At 41.7% G+C, this 18,199-nt stretch overlaps 1 protein-coding gene across 1 annotated transcript; it reads right to left on the reverse strand.

The window, feature by feature from the left end:
* Positions 1-11,444: 11,444 nt before the first annotated feature.
* LOC109484733 (interleukin-17D-like) lies at positions 11,445-17,548 on the reverse strand. Its single transcript, XM_019788093.1, has 5 exons — positions 17,375-17,548; positions 15,633-15,830; positions 14,446-14,569; positions 13,632-13,776; positions 11,445-11,646 (listed from the first exon to the last, which is right to left on the reverse strand). Exons 1-5 carry the CDS (start codon positions 17,378-17,380, stop codon positions 11,535-11,537), a joined length of 585 nt encoding a protein of 194 aa, XP_019643652.1. The 5' UTR covers positions 17,381-17,548; the 3' UTR covers positions 11,445-11,534.
* Between the last annotated feature and the right edge of the window lie 651 nt (positions 17,549-18,199).

Here is an 18,199-nt window from a genome sequence, read left to right on the forward strand (position 1 = left end):
CTTCCAAAAGCACAAAAGAGTTTACAGATTGCACACACATTTCAGGCACAAGTACTTTCAGGTCATTCAGGTCACAGTACTTCATGCTGTATCTGTGTCACATTGGGGTGAAGTGACGATGCTGAGTCAAGAAAGTTGTATAAGATATCCTTTATTGCGGCACAACACGACCTTCCCTGACAGTGTCTTCTGGTTATCCTCCTGTCCCATGGTGTAAGCCCCCTTATAACCCCCTTGGTCCATCTGGTTGTTATCTACTAGCTAAATATAGAAGTCCAGGGGACCGACCCTAGCAACAAGGGATATCTGTGTCCCCAAAGACAATCTGTGTATCGGTACCCTGTGAACCGCCCCGCGACACCTGTATCTGTATAGTCGGTATAACCGCCTTTCGGCGTAACACACCAGCTGATGGTCATTGTCAGACTGAAGCTTGAGTTCTTGTACACGTGGCGTGATGTTGTGCTCGGTGCTCAGTGATGGTGGCCAGAGATGGCTGGGTACATGGCAGAAGTAGTTGGCCGGCAAGCTGGCTTTGTTGTTGCAGCATGTCGACGATCGGGGTCGGTTTGCAGCAGGTGGGTGAGGCAGGCGGTTGTAGGCGTGGTAGTGCAGCTTGAGCAGCGATCAGGCAGGTGGATTCATTGCCAGGCGATTCAGGAGGTATGATAACACGGGTTGCGAGAGGTCCGGCTGCTCCCAACCAAATGTAGGGATGCAAGAGAAGAGGCGATGGGAGAGACATTGTACTCTGTGGTGGCATGGATACTTCCTGTTTTCCGCTAGAATACATTGCTACAAAACTGATTTTCTCTGATCCGAATCAAAAGTAATCCACCTAGAGGAAGTAGTTCAAGACATTTGTGGCGGATCCGGATCAGACATTAAATTTTCCCTGTATGTAAATCTGCCTGCTTTGACATACATCAAGTACGTTACCTCGAGTACTATCTGATGTACAAGATGTGTAGAGGCGCCATTAATTTTTGGGGGGCAAGGGCAAAACTTGCGTTGCTTCCCAAAAACATCAATGCCACTGTACAAGTCTGTGAAGAAGGCTACTAATCTGCTTTTTTGTACTTAAGACTTTTGCGTGTGTGTGTAAATTGGGTCTACATTGATTTGTAAGTTGTTCAACAAACAGGTGACTTTCACAGCTCTCTCTGATATACAATGACAGTTCAATTTGTAAAGCTGTTATTAGTCATATTCTCATGTCTACCTAATATAGGTCAAAGCCAAAGTTCCAAATTATCAAAGGCCATGTTCATGTGAAGTCAGTGAAGGCGCTTTACATGTGGTTTCCCCCGAAGCTGGTTTCAAGTGGCTCCATCTGAACGCTCCAAATCACATTGAAAGCGCCTTGATCCCAAACCACTTCTAGAGGTGGTTTCGAATCGGTTTTCCCGCATCGCGATTTGCATCTGAACGCAATGTGATTTCAATGTGACTTCACATGGTCATGGATTACGCGGTGATATTTCTTTATTTATAAGCAATACCAAATTTTAAGTGGCAGCAACTTGAAGAGCAGTAATGGTCAAATAATGTGTCTGTTCTAGGACGAGCTTCACCGCCTCTGGCGGGACCACGTCGGCATTTGGCCGAGATGCGCTGGGAGTGGCACCAGCAAGCAGGTCGTTGACCTCTGACATTAACAACACGCCACCTTGCGTTGCATTGTTTTAATCAAACAACAATGAATGTAGTTTCAGAGAATTGTGATCGGGCACGGTTTGAAAGGAATGTATGGCACATGGACCAGATGTGAGGAATGCGAGTTACCCGAATCGCGGTTTGGGTGACTTCACATGAACAAGGCCTAAAAAGTGTTGTATGGCAGTCTTGTACCTATAAAGGACCATCTTTTGTCAATTTCATTCCATGCAGTTAGAAATCCAATAGGAATAAGTCATCTATGATAATATTGTTATGATGACAAATTACTTCATAATCATAATACAAAATTTTGCCCTCTCATGCCCCTATCACCTAGTGACTCTTCACTTCAAGATTTTGCATCATCTGTATAATTCATAAAAGTTGCTCTTTCTCTTATCTCCACTGTAATAGTCTGGCTGTGAGTCTTGCTATTGCTAACACCAGAAGCTGTTTCATGCTGGGTTAGCTGCTGCCTGTATTTACTTAAGGATTAGCTTGTAACAAGGTGTGACAGATTAATTTGTATCAGAGTGCTCTCAAGTGCCCTCAGTTAGCCCCCAGCTGACAGAAAACCCCAATGAACAGCCTGGGGGTTCCAATGCATTCAAGTCATCACGTTTTGCTAATAATTATACTAATCGTGCAAACTTTGCCATCACATTTTTAAACATTTTGTGCTGATCACACATGGTCATCTCTACTTACATGTCATGCATATTGAGAAGTGTTTTCCCATTCAGATGACTGAAGGTTCAATATTCCTTCTCTACCTTAAGACCACGTAGACACAAAGCACTTCGACAGAACTTCTCACACAAGGTTGTATCTGCATATATAAGCATGCAATGCATGCAATTCAGAGCTACTTTTTTAGTTGCGCTGCCACGTGCTAGCGATTGTACTCATCGATCAATCAATTAACAATTACTACATAAGGTTGCCACCCTGTATGTAGTTTTGTGCATATCGTGATGCAGCAGTATTTAAACCTGATAGAAAATCATAAAATTTGATTTAATCTGGTACTGTAACTGTGTACTGTACGATCTAGAAAACAAAGCTGTATACACCTCCATGGACGATCATGGACTAGTCTGGATGTCAGATCCATGGCACACTGGGCTCAAAATAATACATGTATCTCAGGCCTCGTTCATGATTGAAATGTGTTCCGGTTTGGCCACGATCCGATTCGAAACGGAATATATTTCTGCGTCCGTGATTTCAAAACGTACATCCACACTGGAAACGGTTTCACACCGCAGATTTCTGCGCAGAAATCTGCTTTTTTAAAGATTTCGTACAATACTGTCTTACAAAATGTATCAATATGGTGATAAGTGGTAGATATACTCTCCTACAAATGCTACAATCACATTACATGTATTTTGGGCACAACTTGTCGGAAATGCATTGACTTTTCCTGTATTCCTTGCAACGTTAGCATGTACATTTGTGTAGTCTTGTGTAGTACATTGTGTATATCGTCTTGTATTGCAACAGGATTTAAACCAGATATAAGATCACACACTTTGTTTTGATCGAGAACAAAGTTGGTTTACTGACTGCCCTGGGTGAATTTGACAGGTCACTAGAAGAGAAAGAGGTCTGAATGAACTCTTTTAGGCCTTATAGACTTGAACAGTATATAATCCTTATTAGTTTTGTGGCTTTAGCGAGAAGAAAGGAGAAGAAGACTTTGAGAAAGGTTATGCCTGGAATCTTCTATGGGTCGTGGGGAGAGGAAATAGAGAAGCCGGGTCATTGAAAGTGTAGATTTTCACGAACAGATGGTTCGGTGGTCCCCCACAAGAAAACGAACATAGCCAAACAGCATCACGGACCTGAGAAATAACCAGCAAATAAAGTCTACCACCTCAAAATGGAAGATTGTTCCACAGTAACTAGGCTACATAATTTTATTTGAATTCTATCCAGGTTAAATTGCATTGACAGGATGGACGGGACCGTTAGGTGAGGTCACAGAGACTGACCTGACAGCCCTGCCAGGCCAACTCTGGGGACGTCCCTGGAGGACTTGTGCTAATCCGTAACACCACCGGGGCTTTCCTGGGCTAAAACTTTGATTATTTTGGGTAAAAATTGTCAGAATTATTGGCTTTTGTTCCACTTCATGACAACCCAATGCCCCGCAATTTGGCATTCAGATACATGTAGCTTTGCACCATACTTTTTGCTTTTTGATTTAGGCCTAGCAACTTCTAGCAGCTAGCCTATAGGCCTAGCAACTAGCAGCTTCTGTGCCACTATATCATGGCTGATCACACCCTAAAATCAAGTTTCAACCCTTGGTTACAAATGTCTCTCCTATCCCACTTTGAAGTTCTTCAAGACTCCCAGACTGGATGTCCTCGGGATTTTGGGGGCTGTGTAGAAAAATGATGATTGGAGCAGCTGCTGCACCATCCACTTCCCCAACCTCATCTTTCTTGCTTTTTCTCGTCTGACCATCTCAGCTGATGGCTGTAGGTCAGCACTTTTTGTGGGTCAATACAAGATGATACCGGTCTTGAACACCAGAATCTGATTGTTATCTACAATTGATTTGTCACTATTTAGTCAAGAGGAAAGAAAGAAGAATAAAGCCTTGTTAGAACTTGGGACATGATTTTAGTAGTTGAATTGCTACATTTACTGTGAGACTGTGTGGCCCTGGACAACTGCCCTTGGAAGAACTTATCACCAAGGTACAATGTAGTGCGTTTGTGTAACAATTTTCTATGCCCCACCTCCACACTTATCCTAACAAATTCAGGGCTTTTAAAGTCTTCACAGTAAGGGCCCAGAGAGCCCCTCTTGACCACCAAACTGTAATCACTATCACATGTTTTCATAGCTTATCTATCTAGCCCATAGAGAAGACCTCTATAGTCTCAGGAGAACAACCTTTAGCCTGTGTAACCCAACCTTTTTCCCTGTACTTTTCTTGGCCAGTTGTAACCAGGCAGGGAACTGGATGTATTTCCATTTGTTCTGCTTGAGATCTGTAAGGTGATTTTTGAAGTGAAAAAATGCTCCACAAAGTGATTATGAGATATGCACATTACAGAATTGAAGATACCAGGCTAGGACGTATACACGTAACTGATGTTTTGTTTGAGCTATGCAGGAAAGCATAAGACCAGGTCCTGTATAACCTGAGCTAGGCAGGCCGGGCCACACTAACCAGCATCAGTAAACCAAAAGGGGAATTTGACATTCCATTGACTGGTCACCGAAAGGTCTGGAGTATCTGCTTTCCTGTCTTGTACCTTCCAAGTGCTTTTCATGATAGTATCTTGTTGAAGGAATTGTTTGCAATTATGAGTGTGTCTCTAGTGTACATACATGTAAAGTAATCTCAAGAAAGCTAATTCTATACTCAAGGTTCTTAAATGATATCTGGTCTCAGATGCATGACAACAGTCATTGCAACCTTACTTGACATTGCCATACTTCTGGTTTAGGCTAACATATGCTACTGCAATGAAGAGTTAGGCCACATGGTCCCTCTGATTTTCAGTTACATAAAAAGAGCCCTTGAAGCACAACAAGAGAGTGCGTAGTCAGATTATGCTCTGAATAGTGAACAGTTTTGCACAGGATCCACATACATGTATATGAGCATGTACGAGATCCTTATGTTTTCCTTGACTAGCCAGGTCAAGTACATGTAGAGTAGCCAAGTAGATCTAGAGAGGGTAGGGGACGGGGGACATATTTCTTGGGGGAGGGGGTGATGACCTGAAGGTAAATTTTGTGGATAATTATCTTTTTCTCACAACTAGTAGTATCTAGTCTTTGTAATTATAAGTTTCTTCACTTGAGACATAAAAGCTACATTGTAATTAGGGTTAGCCAGACATTTCCCACCAGATCATACTAAATACCCAAAGAATAAAGTAGCACTTAAAGACAAGAAAATGAGCTTTTCCTCTGGAAATTGTGAAAAAAAAAACAAGGGAGGGGAGTGAATAATTGTCTTGTCAAGTAACGTTCACACATGATTACATGATTGGATGCAAGTTAAAACTGTGCACAATAGAAAAATCTGCTGTTATAACAAGGGCATATACATCAGGGCTTGAAATTAATTTTTGGGAATAGACACTGGTGCACCCAACCTAAAAAATTGGGTGAACAAAAATATTTTAGGTGCACCATATACATTGTAAGATGAAATAAGCAGAATGTCTGCAAAAACTATAATAATTATGTTTCATTTCAAGAAAAGTACTGTAACGATGAATGAATTATTTATGTTGTAACTACTATATATGTACAAAATATTTGATTGCAAATAATACCTGAGTGCACCCACATAAAAAAAAATTGGGTGCACATGCAGCTCCAAGGTGCACATGCACCCAGCATTGATCCCTAGCCTGTACATTGAATAGGTGAGACACTGAAACAAGACCTACAGTGTTGCACTGATCCATTCTGGTAGACCAGATGACCCAGCCTGGCCTGGTTTTTTCTCCCCCTGGGACCCACACTGATTGAAAGAAAACATTCACCTTGCTCTGCAGACCAGGGTTTCAAATACAACAGTGAAACCCCCCCTATATTTTGCTCTCCTAATGTTCAAAGTTGTTAGGGGGAGTCCTGATGTGGACTTTGCTGGGGTTTATAATTGGGCTACATGTACAAAGTCATGTAGGTGGTCAGACAAAAACCTGTTATAATGAGAGCATGATGGAAAGTACATCTACATGTACATCTTATAACATGACATCTCTGGTAACCAGTCTATGGTGCTAGTAGGGCAGGCTGTCTTCAGGGCTCTAATATTTTCCCCAGTCCAACTCAACAGACCTGGTAGAATTGCTGTAACTCCTGTAGGAGTTTTGCATTGATTATCCTTTTGTCAAAATAGATTTGTAACTTGTGAGGTACACATAGGTTCCAGGTTTGACATCATAAATTAGTAAGGATGATTTGAACTGGATTCTCAGACTCAGAGACCCAAATATGGGATCAAACAAGATGTAACTTCATCCCTGAAAAAACATCTGCCTTGCCTCCTCTATTGACCTCTGGTTACCCCTCACTGGGACAGGGGGAGCCAGAGGTCAGACCTTCAGGTCACAATTGTGTACATCACAGTTTGGATGTTACAGAAGCTTTGCTAGGTATCATTAATAAGTTAGCCAGCCACCTTGTGCAAAGTTTTCACTCTTCACATTCATGTATTTTTGTTATGTGCAGTTCCAGAAAGCTTTGATGAGCAATGAGTATTCAATGTTATGAACAGGATTGGAGGAAAGTGTGATACTGGCATGCAGAACTAATCGTTTTTCCTCAGTTGGATGGTCCAAGAGATGACCTATACATGAGGGCCTGCATGCCCTTTATTGTAAGGCGTAATTAGGCCTTTTTAGTCTCAATAATCCGTAGGCAGCCTCCCCAAAAATGTAATTCACTATAGTACACTAACTGCAAAGTGTAAAGTCATAATCAGCTCTGAAACTTTGACGTAATTCGTAGTCGGCGGAGAAAATTTGCGCAATTCGTAATCACTACACCCCCATGCAGGCCCTCACACATGTACTTGCATTCCTGTTACAGTTACTGTAAGTCTATCCTGCCTTGGCCCTCCTCAGCCTGGCCTCTCTTGGCCCCTACTGGCTTTGGCATGATCTCCTGTGAAAAGGTGTCTTTTCCTTTAGAGTATACGTCCTACTGGTGTCAGAGAAAAGCACAATTTGAGGGTGTGCATGTCATGGTTATGGTCATGGGCACAACATACTGTGGGCATAACATGTCTGACTAAATCCAAAATCATTGGACAGATTTTTTTACTATTTTAACCCAAAATAAGCTATATAAAACCATTTGCAAGACTTGAATAAAAAAACTTGGAAAGCAAAATCTTAGCATAATATTTATGCAAAGCTATCCCCATGCCAAATTGCAAGGTATTGGGCTGTCATAAAGTGGGACAAAAGCAAAAATATATGCATTTCCGACATTTTTACCCAAAATAAGCTGATACTAGTGATAGTAGCATTTAGGGGAGTGAATCTACCACTTATCACCATAATGATACATTTTGTGGGACAATTTCACAGTATGAAATCTTTTTAAAAAGTTAGATTTCTGCACAGAAATCTGTGCTGAATTCTGCTGATTTCTACAGAAATCTTCGTCCCCGTGTCAATGGAATTTCCCTTATGGTTCATTCAACTGAATACTGCTGGTTACTAGCCCGAGTGTCAGCCTTTGTAGCTTTCGTCCGCTACATTTTTGTATACATATATAAGTGCTGAGGTCGGGCACCAAGGATATTTCTACTAATTCTAGAGCAGTACTAAACAACCAGGGATATCTGCATGTTTGATGATGACTGTTCTGTGTTATGTTTTTATATCCAAACTACATTTTGAACTATTGACTATCAAGTTTCAGATGGGTCTGCCTAAATACCTAATGATGAGTCAACTGCTATAAAACACTTCTTCTCTTTCTGTATGACCTATAAATGTAATTATGCCAACTTGGGGGTTGCTTGACTGGGTGTCAGAGTTGGGTTTGGTAGGATAGCCTGACTCCTGCTGCTGGGAGAAGCTCCAATGAGAGTTAGTGTTACACAGGGACAGGACACCTGTCATCAAGGTACTTAGCAGGCAAATACATACCAAGCATGTACATGTGTGCCAGATTTGGTAGGAGCCCTGGTGTGACTAATGAAGATTTTCTAGGAGTGTGGGCCAGCCCTAAGGATTTGTTTGTTTGTTTTAACAATCATGTGGGTGGGACCATAACTAATCAATGCTCAGGCCAGTAGCAATCTAAGATTTGTAAGCACAATACACAAGCATCAGCACAGCCCTTTCAAGCACACTTAGGTACACTCTGGATGCACAATGTATCTAAACATATTAAGACTCCTTTTCTTTACTGCTACAGAATATTTACCCCTATCAGTCAATCAACTGCGCATTTACTAAGTATAGCTGGAATATCTGAAGGACGTGCAGCAGGATTACTTTTGATTCGGATCAGAGAAAATCAGTTAATTTATAGCAATGTATTCTAGCGGAAAACAGGAAGTATCCATGCCACCACAGAGTACAATGTCTCTCCCATCGCCTCTTCTCTTGCATCCCTACATTTGGTGGGGAGCAGCGGGACCTCTCGCAACCTGCATTGTTTTATCATGCCTCCTGAATCGCCTGGCAATGAATCCACCTGCCTGATCGCTGCTCAAGCTGCACTACCACGCCTACAACCGCCTGCCTCACCCACCTGCTGCAAACCGACCCCGATCGTCGACGTGCTGCAACAACAAAGCCAGCTTGCCGGCCAACTACCTCTGCCATGTACCCAGCCATCTCTGGCCACCATCACTGAGCACCAAGCACAACATCACGCCACGTGTACAAGAACTCAAGCTTCAGTCTGACAATGACCATCAGCTGGTGTGTTACGCCGAAAGGCGGTTATACCGACTATACAGATACAGATACAGCATGAAGTACTGTGACCTGAATGACCTGAAAGTACTTGTGCCTGAAATGTGTGTGCAATCTGTAAACTCTTTTGTGCTTTTGGAAGGTACTTGGCAGAATGTCCTGTCTTGTATGTTTTTTTTTGCAGCACAGGGATTAGTAGCAAACACATACAATGTAGGACGAGTGTGAGTCCACTCTCTAACATCATAAAATAAATAAGGCATTGCAAATTCCTTCATATTTTGCATTTGGATAGAGAATTCTGCATTTGGGTTTCAGAATTCTGCATCCGAATGCAGAATTCTGCAGAACTGACCTAGTCCCAGGGGACCTACAGTGTATTGATGATACCTACGCAACTTTCAGCGAGTAATATAATAATGTCTTAATGGTTAAAGGTCGTCCGGAATGAGAGTCAGTCCGGAATTAAAGTGTTGTCTGTTAGTAGTATATTTATGCAGTTTGCACATAGTATATGCACCTATGTGCACTTTGCACATAGCTGTGTGCACTTTGCACATAGTGTGTGCAGTTTGCAGATAGGTGTGTGCAGTTTGCACATAGGTGTGTGCACTTTGCACATAGTGTGTGCACTTTGCACATAGGTGTGTGCAGTTTGCACATAGGTGTGTGCACTTTGCACATAGGTATGTGCATTTTGCACATAGGTATGTGCAGTTTGCACATAGGTGTGTGCATTTTGCACATACTGTATGGAGAATTTCTCGTTTTAGTTGGGAATGTGTTATGTTTAAAGTTAAAACTTTTGGTCCAACACAAAAGTTCTCTCACATAGAGCTTCCGACCAGTCACTCTGGTCTTCTTTACTAGACTCTAAGTAAGAGAAATGTTTAAGTTTTAACTTTAACACTGTTCACCTATGTTTGCTTTGAGAGTTTTTCTGCTGCAGTCCGAAAACAAGTTTTCACATCTCCTTCAGCTGTATCACACAAACATCCCCCACCTAGGTGCAGTATTATCAAGATTGTTTCCACAATCTGTCATTATTTATTTTTCCCACCCTTACCAGCTCATTACACAGAGCACCCTAAACACTGTGGTTCAACAGAATTGGTCACGGCATGGAACGGTAATTGTTTCCACTATGGTGAAGTTTGTAATCTGTGTGTGTGGGTGGTCGAAATATGTCTCTGGTACTTTTATGTTATTTTTACAGTGACTGTCTCACATTTTGAGTTGCACCTGGACATTTAAAAGATGTACATGGAGGTAAAATGATCTTGCTGATAAATCTGGAAGTTTAATTTTGAAGTTTAAGAGCATTTTATGTGGGAGGTGGACCATGGGCCATGGAAGTGCAAGGCTGCAAATGCCAGAAAAAAACATAGATTGCAGTTTCTAAATTTAATGTTTTCCTAAATATAATTTGCAAGCAAAATGTCTGACTACATTCATGACAATGTTGCAGAAAAAAGTACAATTTTAATCTAGAATGGTTGCTTTATTTTATTTTGAAAGCATGTTTAAGATTTTTTACATTTGTCAAACATCCTCAAAGAGACACCCCAACTAGTCTAAGTTACATGACATTGTAATAGAAAAACTTGGGTACCAAACTTTGTCAAATATATTTCAGATTTGTCCTGAACTGTCCTTTGCCAAAGCTCATCCTACAACACTTATTTCATGTTTATGTTATAAACAGGAACAAAGGGGGCAGAGTTTCAAATAACAGATCAAAGATACTGGGCTGAGTATCCTATCAATTCTCTTCATCAAGAAATAAACATCACATACGTTTTACCCATAATATCATAACATATATCATCATTCGATCAATAATGCTCACAGCAAAATTTCAAATAATCTGGCTTCATATCTACTTACAATCATGGTAATTGTGTATCACAACTTACCAATTTCTTCATACATAATTATAGAAGAGTTACCTCCAATTTGTATAATACTGACCATCTTTAATGATTTGTAAAAATTGTAAAATAAAATCACAATCTATTTTCCAACTAGGAAGCTAATTTGAAATTTCTTTTCCTTATGAATTTTGACATATTTACATTACATTTTGTTATGCTATCGTAAGTCATTTTAAACATTGTTGTATTAGGATGTGTAGAAACTGTTAGGATTCTGTGCTGTGTCAAAGCCTCGCAGGTTGGCCTTAGTCTGATGCCTTCTGATGACTTTGTGTGCCTCTAACTACTTTCTTCAGCCGTAAATAATTTCATCAGGTTGGTAAACAAATGCATAGCAAAGTTCTTTGATCACAACCATTTATTTTTCACAAGCAGAAGTTTCGACCGTCTGTCATCTTCATCAGGGCAATTCTGACTGTTTTACTGTGCACTGACGCTAGATGTTACTTGGTGCATAGTGCACCTTTGTTGGCTCGTGAAAAATAAATGGTTGGGATCAAAGAACTTTGCTATACTTCCTTCAGTCATACTCGTACTCATCGTAGTCTTCATACACGTCACTGTCCTGCATGTTTACAGCTGGCTCAGGACGCACACAAGTACAGGCGATGGGCACATCTTCCCAGTGGAACCTGGGGAAAATGAAAGACATGTAAAAAACGTCTTTTACTAATAGTGGTCGTTTGGCGTAACGGCAGAGTGCTCAACTCGGAACCAAGAGGTCCTGGGTTCGAGTCCTGATATGCCACCGATCTTGTGCACTTGGGAAGGCATTTAACACGACTTTCCCCACTTAACTCAAGTGAAAATCAGTATTGTCTGTCCTGTTTTGTTTCTATGTGTGGGACACAGCACCAGTAACAGCTGCCTGTGCCCCACCTGTATTGCACTGTACAGTTGCAATTTCAATAAATCAAAATCAAATCAAGTCAAGCACGTTGGCAGGATGTACTGTTCGTCTGTACCTGTGCAAAACCCAGATTTTTCACGGTTTTAATTGGATGTTTAGTCAAGGTTCCATCAGAATTTTGCCTGTTGCAGACAAGATCTTTTCTGATACAACATTTGAATAGTATAGTCAGACTGGATGTCATCCTTAAGCATAAATCCATAAGTATGAAATTCTCAAAGATAAGTAGCTAGTCTAAACATTATTGACCTTCAAAAGGGACTGTCCTCTGTAATGAAATTGCCACAATGATTTAAGTTTGTTTTGGAGTATCTTGATTAATGATGCTGAAGTCTAATCAACAGTGCTGTAATTTGAGTTACACCCATGTTTCCGGGTGAGGTCGTGACTTTATGAACTCCCCTCGTATATCTGATGCAGACTAATTATGTCCCTGCTGGAGGCAGGTTTGCATGACTGCTCCGTTCCTTCCTGTTATTCTCAGAATGCCTCCTGTTAGTGCTGCATACCTAAACCCACATTTAGGTTCAGGTCCGGTTTCAAGTCCAGAGGTTTAGGTTCAGTTCCAGACTTGTAAACCCAATTGGCATATACAAAATTGCATGTTGGCAACCCTGCAATGTTGTCTGGATGAAACTTTGGCCACATAACATGGAGGCCAGTACTTGATGATGCCCGATGGCAATGTTTTCTTCATTTTGCAGCAAAGATTTTGGAATCTACGGAAAGTTTTAGGTGGTTTAAAAAGGAAAGGGGTAATGTGAAATGGTCTTTTACCGTAATAAGTCCGGACTCAGTTCTTGACTTTTAGGTTTTTTTGGACTTGAACCTAAACATTCTTACAAGTCTGGATCCAAGTCCAGTGAACCGGTACACAGCACCTCCTGTAACTGTCAGGCTGTGTGCCGGTGACTTGATACGCCGTGTTGACACAACAGTCTGCAACATGACATGGCAAAGGTCCATCGAGATAATTCTCACCACCTTTCCAAGATAAGGGCTTGTTTTTTTCCCCACAATTCACTCCACAAGCTTAGGTTTAGACTTAGGCTTATTTTAAGTTCTTTTATTATGCTTTTTTATCAGGCTTTCTTTTTTTACTGCTATTTGTTTTTTGCCATGCAGCCAAATAGTGGACAAGGTGGCAAATTAATTGACATACTTAGTGATCATTTGATACTGCCTTGCTGTCACCAAAAGATCTGCTTGGAAATTATCCTCAACTGACAATTTAGAGGACTGTATACATACATTCGTGCTGTAGATCTTAAAATGTTTGTGGGGGCCTCATTTCTGCAGGCTTCTTGTTCCTTGTACTAGAATGCCGAGTCATGCAGCCTTCAAGTTATCAACCAATGATTGAGGTGGATGTGGTCAAAAGCTTGTATTTTCCCATTGTACTTAATAATTGTGGAGTGAAACTTGCTGTTACCAATTAAGTTGTAGATAGTTTTAAACAACACTTGCAGTTAGTTGTACAAGGGTTAGGTGTGACAGGTTATTCAGTGTAGTATAGCCAGCTGCCACTATAATGCCACATGCCTGCGATTAGCTGGTGTGTTACACCAAAGGGTTACGTTACTGTTATACTGGCTATACAGATACAGAAGCTGGTGTGTTACACTGAAGGGCAGTTATACCGGCTATACAGAATACAGATATTTTTTTCTATCAAAATTACCTTGTCTCTTCTGTACAATTTCTCACCTGTAAGAGAAGAACCCTCGCCAGTCACACCTCCCCGTACTGTGCAGCACCTGGATCTTAGTGGTGACCGGCTGGCTCTGCATGGTGAAGTCTTCAAACCCGTGGATCAGACATCCCTTACACAGGCACTCTGCCACTGCCAGCTCTGGACACAGAACACAGAACAACATGTCAGGAACCTTTTGGTCATGAAACAACAATCAAGAAACTCTATCACCACGAGAGTCTTCTATACAAGTCAAAACATAATCATTATGACTCTAAATAGTGAAGTCCTCCGACACAGACACTCTGCCACTGCCAGCTCTGGATACAGAACAACAGGCGGGTTCTCTTCGGGGCTGCTGAATGAATCTCTTCCCTCCCGACTCTGCTAGGCTCCCCCGTAGGTTTTGCACAACAGGAGTTAATGAGTCCCACTGTGAGGACTACTCAACTCCCGGTGTGCCAAACTCTATCACAGGCATAACACTTCTACCGGGCAGTCTGTTGAAGAAACTATTAGAGCCCTGAAGACAGCCTGCCCCAACCACGATAAACTGGGTACCAGGCTATTCTCATCAGGACAGTCTTCATCTGAGTCTTTACCATCAGGAATTTATCTCTTGGCATTTGTTCAGTAAATGCACTTTATGTAGTACTGTACTGCAAACACCTGGTTTTTCCCCTATCATAAAATTAAATCCCTTGCAGACTGAAATTAATATGCACTCAGAATGTATCAGAGTGCAAGCACGTCTAACCTTCAGTTATGGGGAACAACAGACGTTAAACTGGATAGAGAGAGATAGAGAGAGAGAGAGAGAGTCCTCACCGTCAGGAAATCTCTTAGGGTCGTAGTCTATCCTGTAGTTCCATGGACTGGAGGACCTGTGATGCACGTCTGTGCTCTTGGAGTACGCCTTGCACGGGTTACGGTGCCTCGTGGCATTCTTCACCTGGTGAGAAAAGGAAAGCGTTTTCATCTGCCTTTATCTTACTGAAGAGCTAATCTCCCACTGGTCATGACAGAGAAGGCAGACACTATGTACAATACACAAAATGTATTTACAGGTTCATTGTACTAGGAAAATTCCCTAGCTCGTGTACAATAAACAGTGGACCACAGCAACACAACGTCCTGTCCTAGGGACTGTAACCCTTTCCAGTAGCGTGCATGTCGTAGTATATGCCCTATGTATATCTTTCCTTAAGAACAACACTATGGAACAAGCTACCACATGATTTTTTCCAAAATGGGTATAAGTTATAACCTTAAACTTTTCAAGTCTAATGTTAACAAATATCTGTCCTCACTGGCTAGTACTGTAACAGTAACCCCAAACACTTGAATGAGTGGCTCTCATTGTGGTGAATTTGAAGTAAATAGAAAAAAATCTCTAACTTTAACTGAGTCCTTAAACCATCACGAAATGCATCATAGGCATTTGTTCAGTTACAGTAGATGCACTTGATATGCTATCTGCAAACACCTGGTTTTTCCTCTACCATAAAATCAAATCCCTGCAATAAAAAGATTTGAATCTCTCGATCCAGTTTTAGCTCACTGAAGAGCTAATCTTCCACTGGTCGTAGCAGAGAAGACAGACGCTATGTACAGTATTTGCAGATTCATTGTACCAGGGAAATTCCCCTAGCTTTTATCAACAAGCACAATGAACAGTGGACCACGGCTTAACGTCCTGTCCTAGGGACTGTGATCCTTTACAGTAATGTGCATGTCGGGTGAGCAACAATTAATTTGAACTCCTAATGCTTGGTCCAGAGGCAGGGGTGCTAACCACTTTTTTTTGCAGTATTTTATATTGAATTTATTTTTCGTGTTCACTTCTGTACCGCGAACATATCATTATTGTGAACAAATGATTTGTTGACTTTCTTTTTTTGCCACACCTGCTGTAACAGCAAATGTATAGTTCAGCAAACAGACAGCAAGCTTTTGCTACTGCGAACATGAAGTAATTTACAGTATACTATACACACAACTATAGTGCAGACTACCTGGTGGCGTATTTTCTGCAGTGGGCGGATGAAGGGGCTCTCCTTGTAGCCGTTGAAGAAGCGGAGTTTTCTGCGGAGCGCGCTCCTCGGCGGGTCGCGACACTCTTTCTTCTTCCCGCGGCGATGGCGGCCCTCCGAGCCGGGGACTCCGTGGAGCGTCAGCAGGAGCAACGCAAGGATGGACAGGACACTGATTATCTGAGGAGCAGAAACAGTCAAAAGTTTCATTCATCAAAACCTGACCACTCTCTGACAACTAAGGATATTGATAGAGCGCCGTGAGTTTGAGCGTGTGAAAAAGCATTGGATGCTTAAAAGAGTGTATCTTACAGCTTACAGACAGTCAAGTACTGACACAAGAGGAAGCATATCAGCTCGCTTGATACATCTGTGAGTTGAAAATGTCATTTTAGGGTGGAAAACAGCTGTCATGTATTCTCCTAATAATGAAAACCCTAATTAGTCATTTTGTAGCAAATGGTCACCAGGCTACTGTTAAACCCGGAATCATGCTGTCAACTAACTTCAGCCAAATTTGTTGATAATTATTGCATAGTTACGCAGTGTGCACTGTGGGGGAGGCTGGGCAAGCGGGAACTCTTCTTGCCGTAGAAATCGGGTAGCCACGACAGTCTGTTGACCAGGCTATATATAGCTAGTTGTGCAGGTGCTGGAGCTTTGCCATGTTTATCCTCCCACAGTGGCAAGGCCATCTTTCGCCACCACTTCTGTACTGCGAACTAATCATTATCGTTCACAAATAATTCACCAACTTTTATTTTTCTGGACATATAGTTCTGAACATATAGTTCTGAAAAACCTCCATTTTTCTGAGACCGCAAACTGTTGCTACCGTGAACATTAACTGAATTACTACTGTACAGTATATATTGTGAGCTAGGCTTGAGGCTTGGCGGGCAGGCAGTACAGCTCGGCACTAAGCACCGTAGAGATTGGGGAGCCACGACTGTCTGTTCACTGCAGGCTACATGTGTTAGTTGTGCAGGACTGCAGGTGCTGGACCTTTGCCATGTTTATCCTCCCACAGTGACAAGGTCATCTCGCTGAATCATCCTGCCGTGTTGCCCCAACAGGAGTAAAGATCTGCCTGGGGGGAGCAGAAAACACCGCAAAATGCGCCCGCGTGTTTTCACCACACAACGGCCACAAAGCCCTGCTTTCAGCAGCTCCGTGTAAATACATTCTCCTCCCGGTTCCAGCTTTTAATCTGGAAGAATTGTTGAACTTTGGAGTGCTTCCTGTCGTAAGCACTTTTACATCTTTTTACTGTGTAAAACTATGTCTGTGTGAGATAGCATCAGTGCAGGCACTTGAAAATCCACGCTGCATTGAAAATGAGCCAACCTATGGCAAAAACTTACCCATTGCATCCATTTGTAAGTATGGAAAAAAAAGAAAAACATGCTGAAGTATTTTAATGCGCTTTTTCTTGTCATCCATAAAGTTAGCAACAACTTCTGACATGCACTTGCTTGTATAGTTAGTTTCTGTACTTTTGCAAGGCTTGACAATACTGTACTAAATTTACAGGTATTTGGACCTGTAAGATCCCAGATACCAGGGTTCACTGTATACATCACAACTTGCAACCAGGAAAAAACGGTGAAACTTTCAAATAAACATTTACCGACTGATCTGTTAAAAGTATGTTGTTCTATAGATAACAGAACCACCCAGTAACCCAATAGTTTGGACATGTAAAACAAAGAAAAGTGACCTGCCTTCATTTCTGGTAGTCTGTTCGGCTGGAGTTGTGTGAAGGTGCTGTGTTCATACTCGTAAGGTAACGTCCAATGGGAATGAGAGCTTCGTTGTTACCCGGATTTTCCCACCGCACACTTGTTGTCAGTTCCTCCGGCGATCTCCCGCAAACTTGTTGTGTCCAATACCGGCCACACGCTAGGAGCAGTCCACTGGGCTGGAGGGGTGGGAAGCAGGTTTTCTTACTTTGTTAGCCTCAAGATAACAATCAAGATACTATCATTTATGGTGGTCATACTTCTAAGTAATTCCGGAATTCCAGAAGTTTCTGTCATTGGCTTCAAGTGCCTTAAAAAAGAAGTTAAAAAATTAATTTCCAGCAGTTGACTAAAGGTGAAGCCGTCCCCCACTCTTAAATGGTTTCCTCCATTGTGAGAATTTTGTATATCTCTCAGAAACTTATAAATATTGATGCTTTGCTACTCTTATTAATTGTGTGTGGTCAGCTGTGTGTTTGTTTTGTCTTCTTTAACCCCTGACGTCCTCGTTTTTAACACACTATCAACTGTCCCCTAGTATTACACATCACAACACATAATTACCAGGGCTAGTTTTTTTGTCCCTGACTCCCTGATTCCACCTAGTTAGCATGCCAAGGCTTGGTGTACTGAGACAAATGTTTGGAGGAAACCGGCCAGGATCGAGTTTCCAACATCAGAGTAATTACATGTCTCCTGCCGCCATGCCTCGCAGCTGTATTTCCAGTTGATGAAATGATAACCTGTTCGAATTGATCTTTGGGAGGGGAAGAAATCAAACTCGAGGTCAGCTGATGGAAAACAGGT

This window comes from Branchiostoma belcheri, unplaced genomic scaffold, assembly GCF_001625305.1.
Source record: "Branchiostoma belcheri isolate BF01 breed outbred unplaced genomic scaffold, Haploidv18h27 scaffold7, whole genome shotgun sequence".
In the NCBI taxonomy this organism is placed as follows: domain Eukaryota; kingdom Metazoa; phylum Chordata; class Leptocardii; order Amphioxiformes; family Branchiostomatidae; genus Branchiostoma; species Branchiostoma belcheri.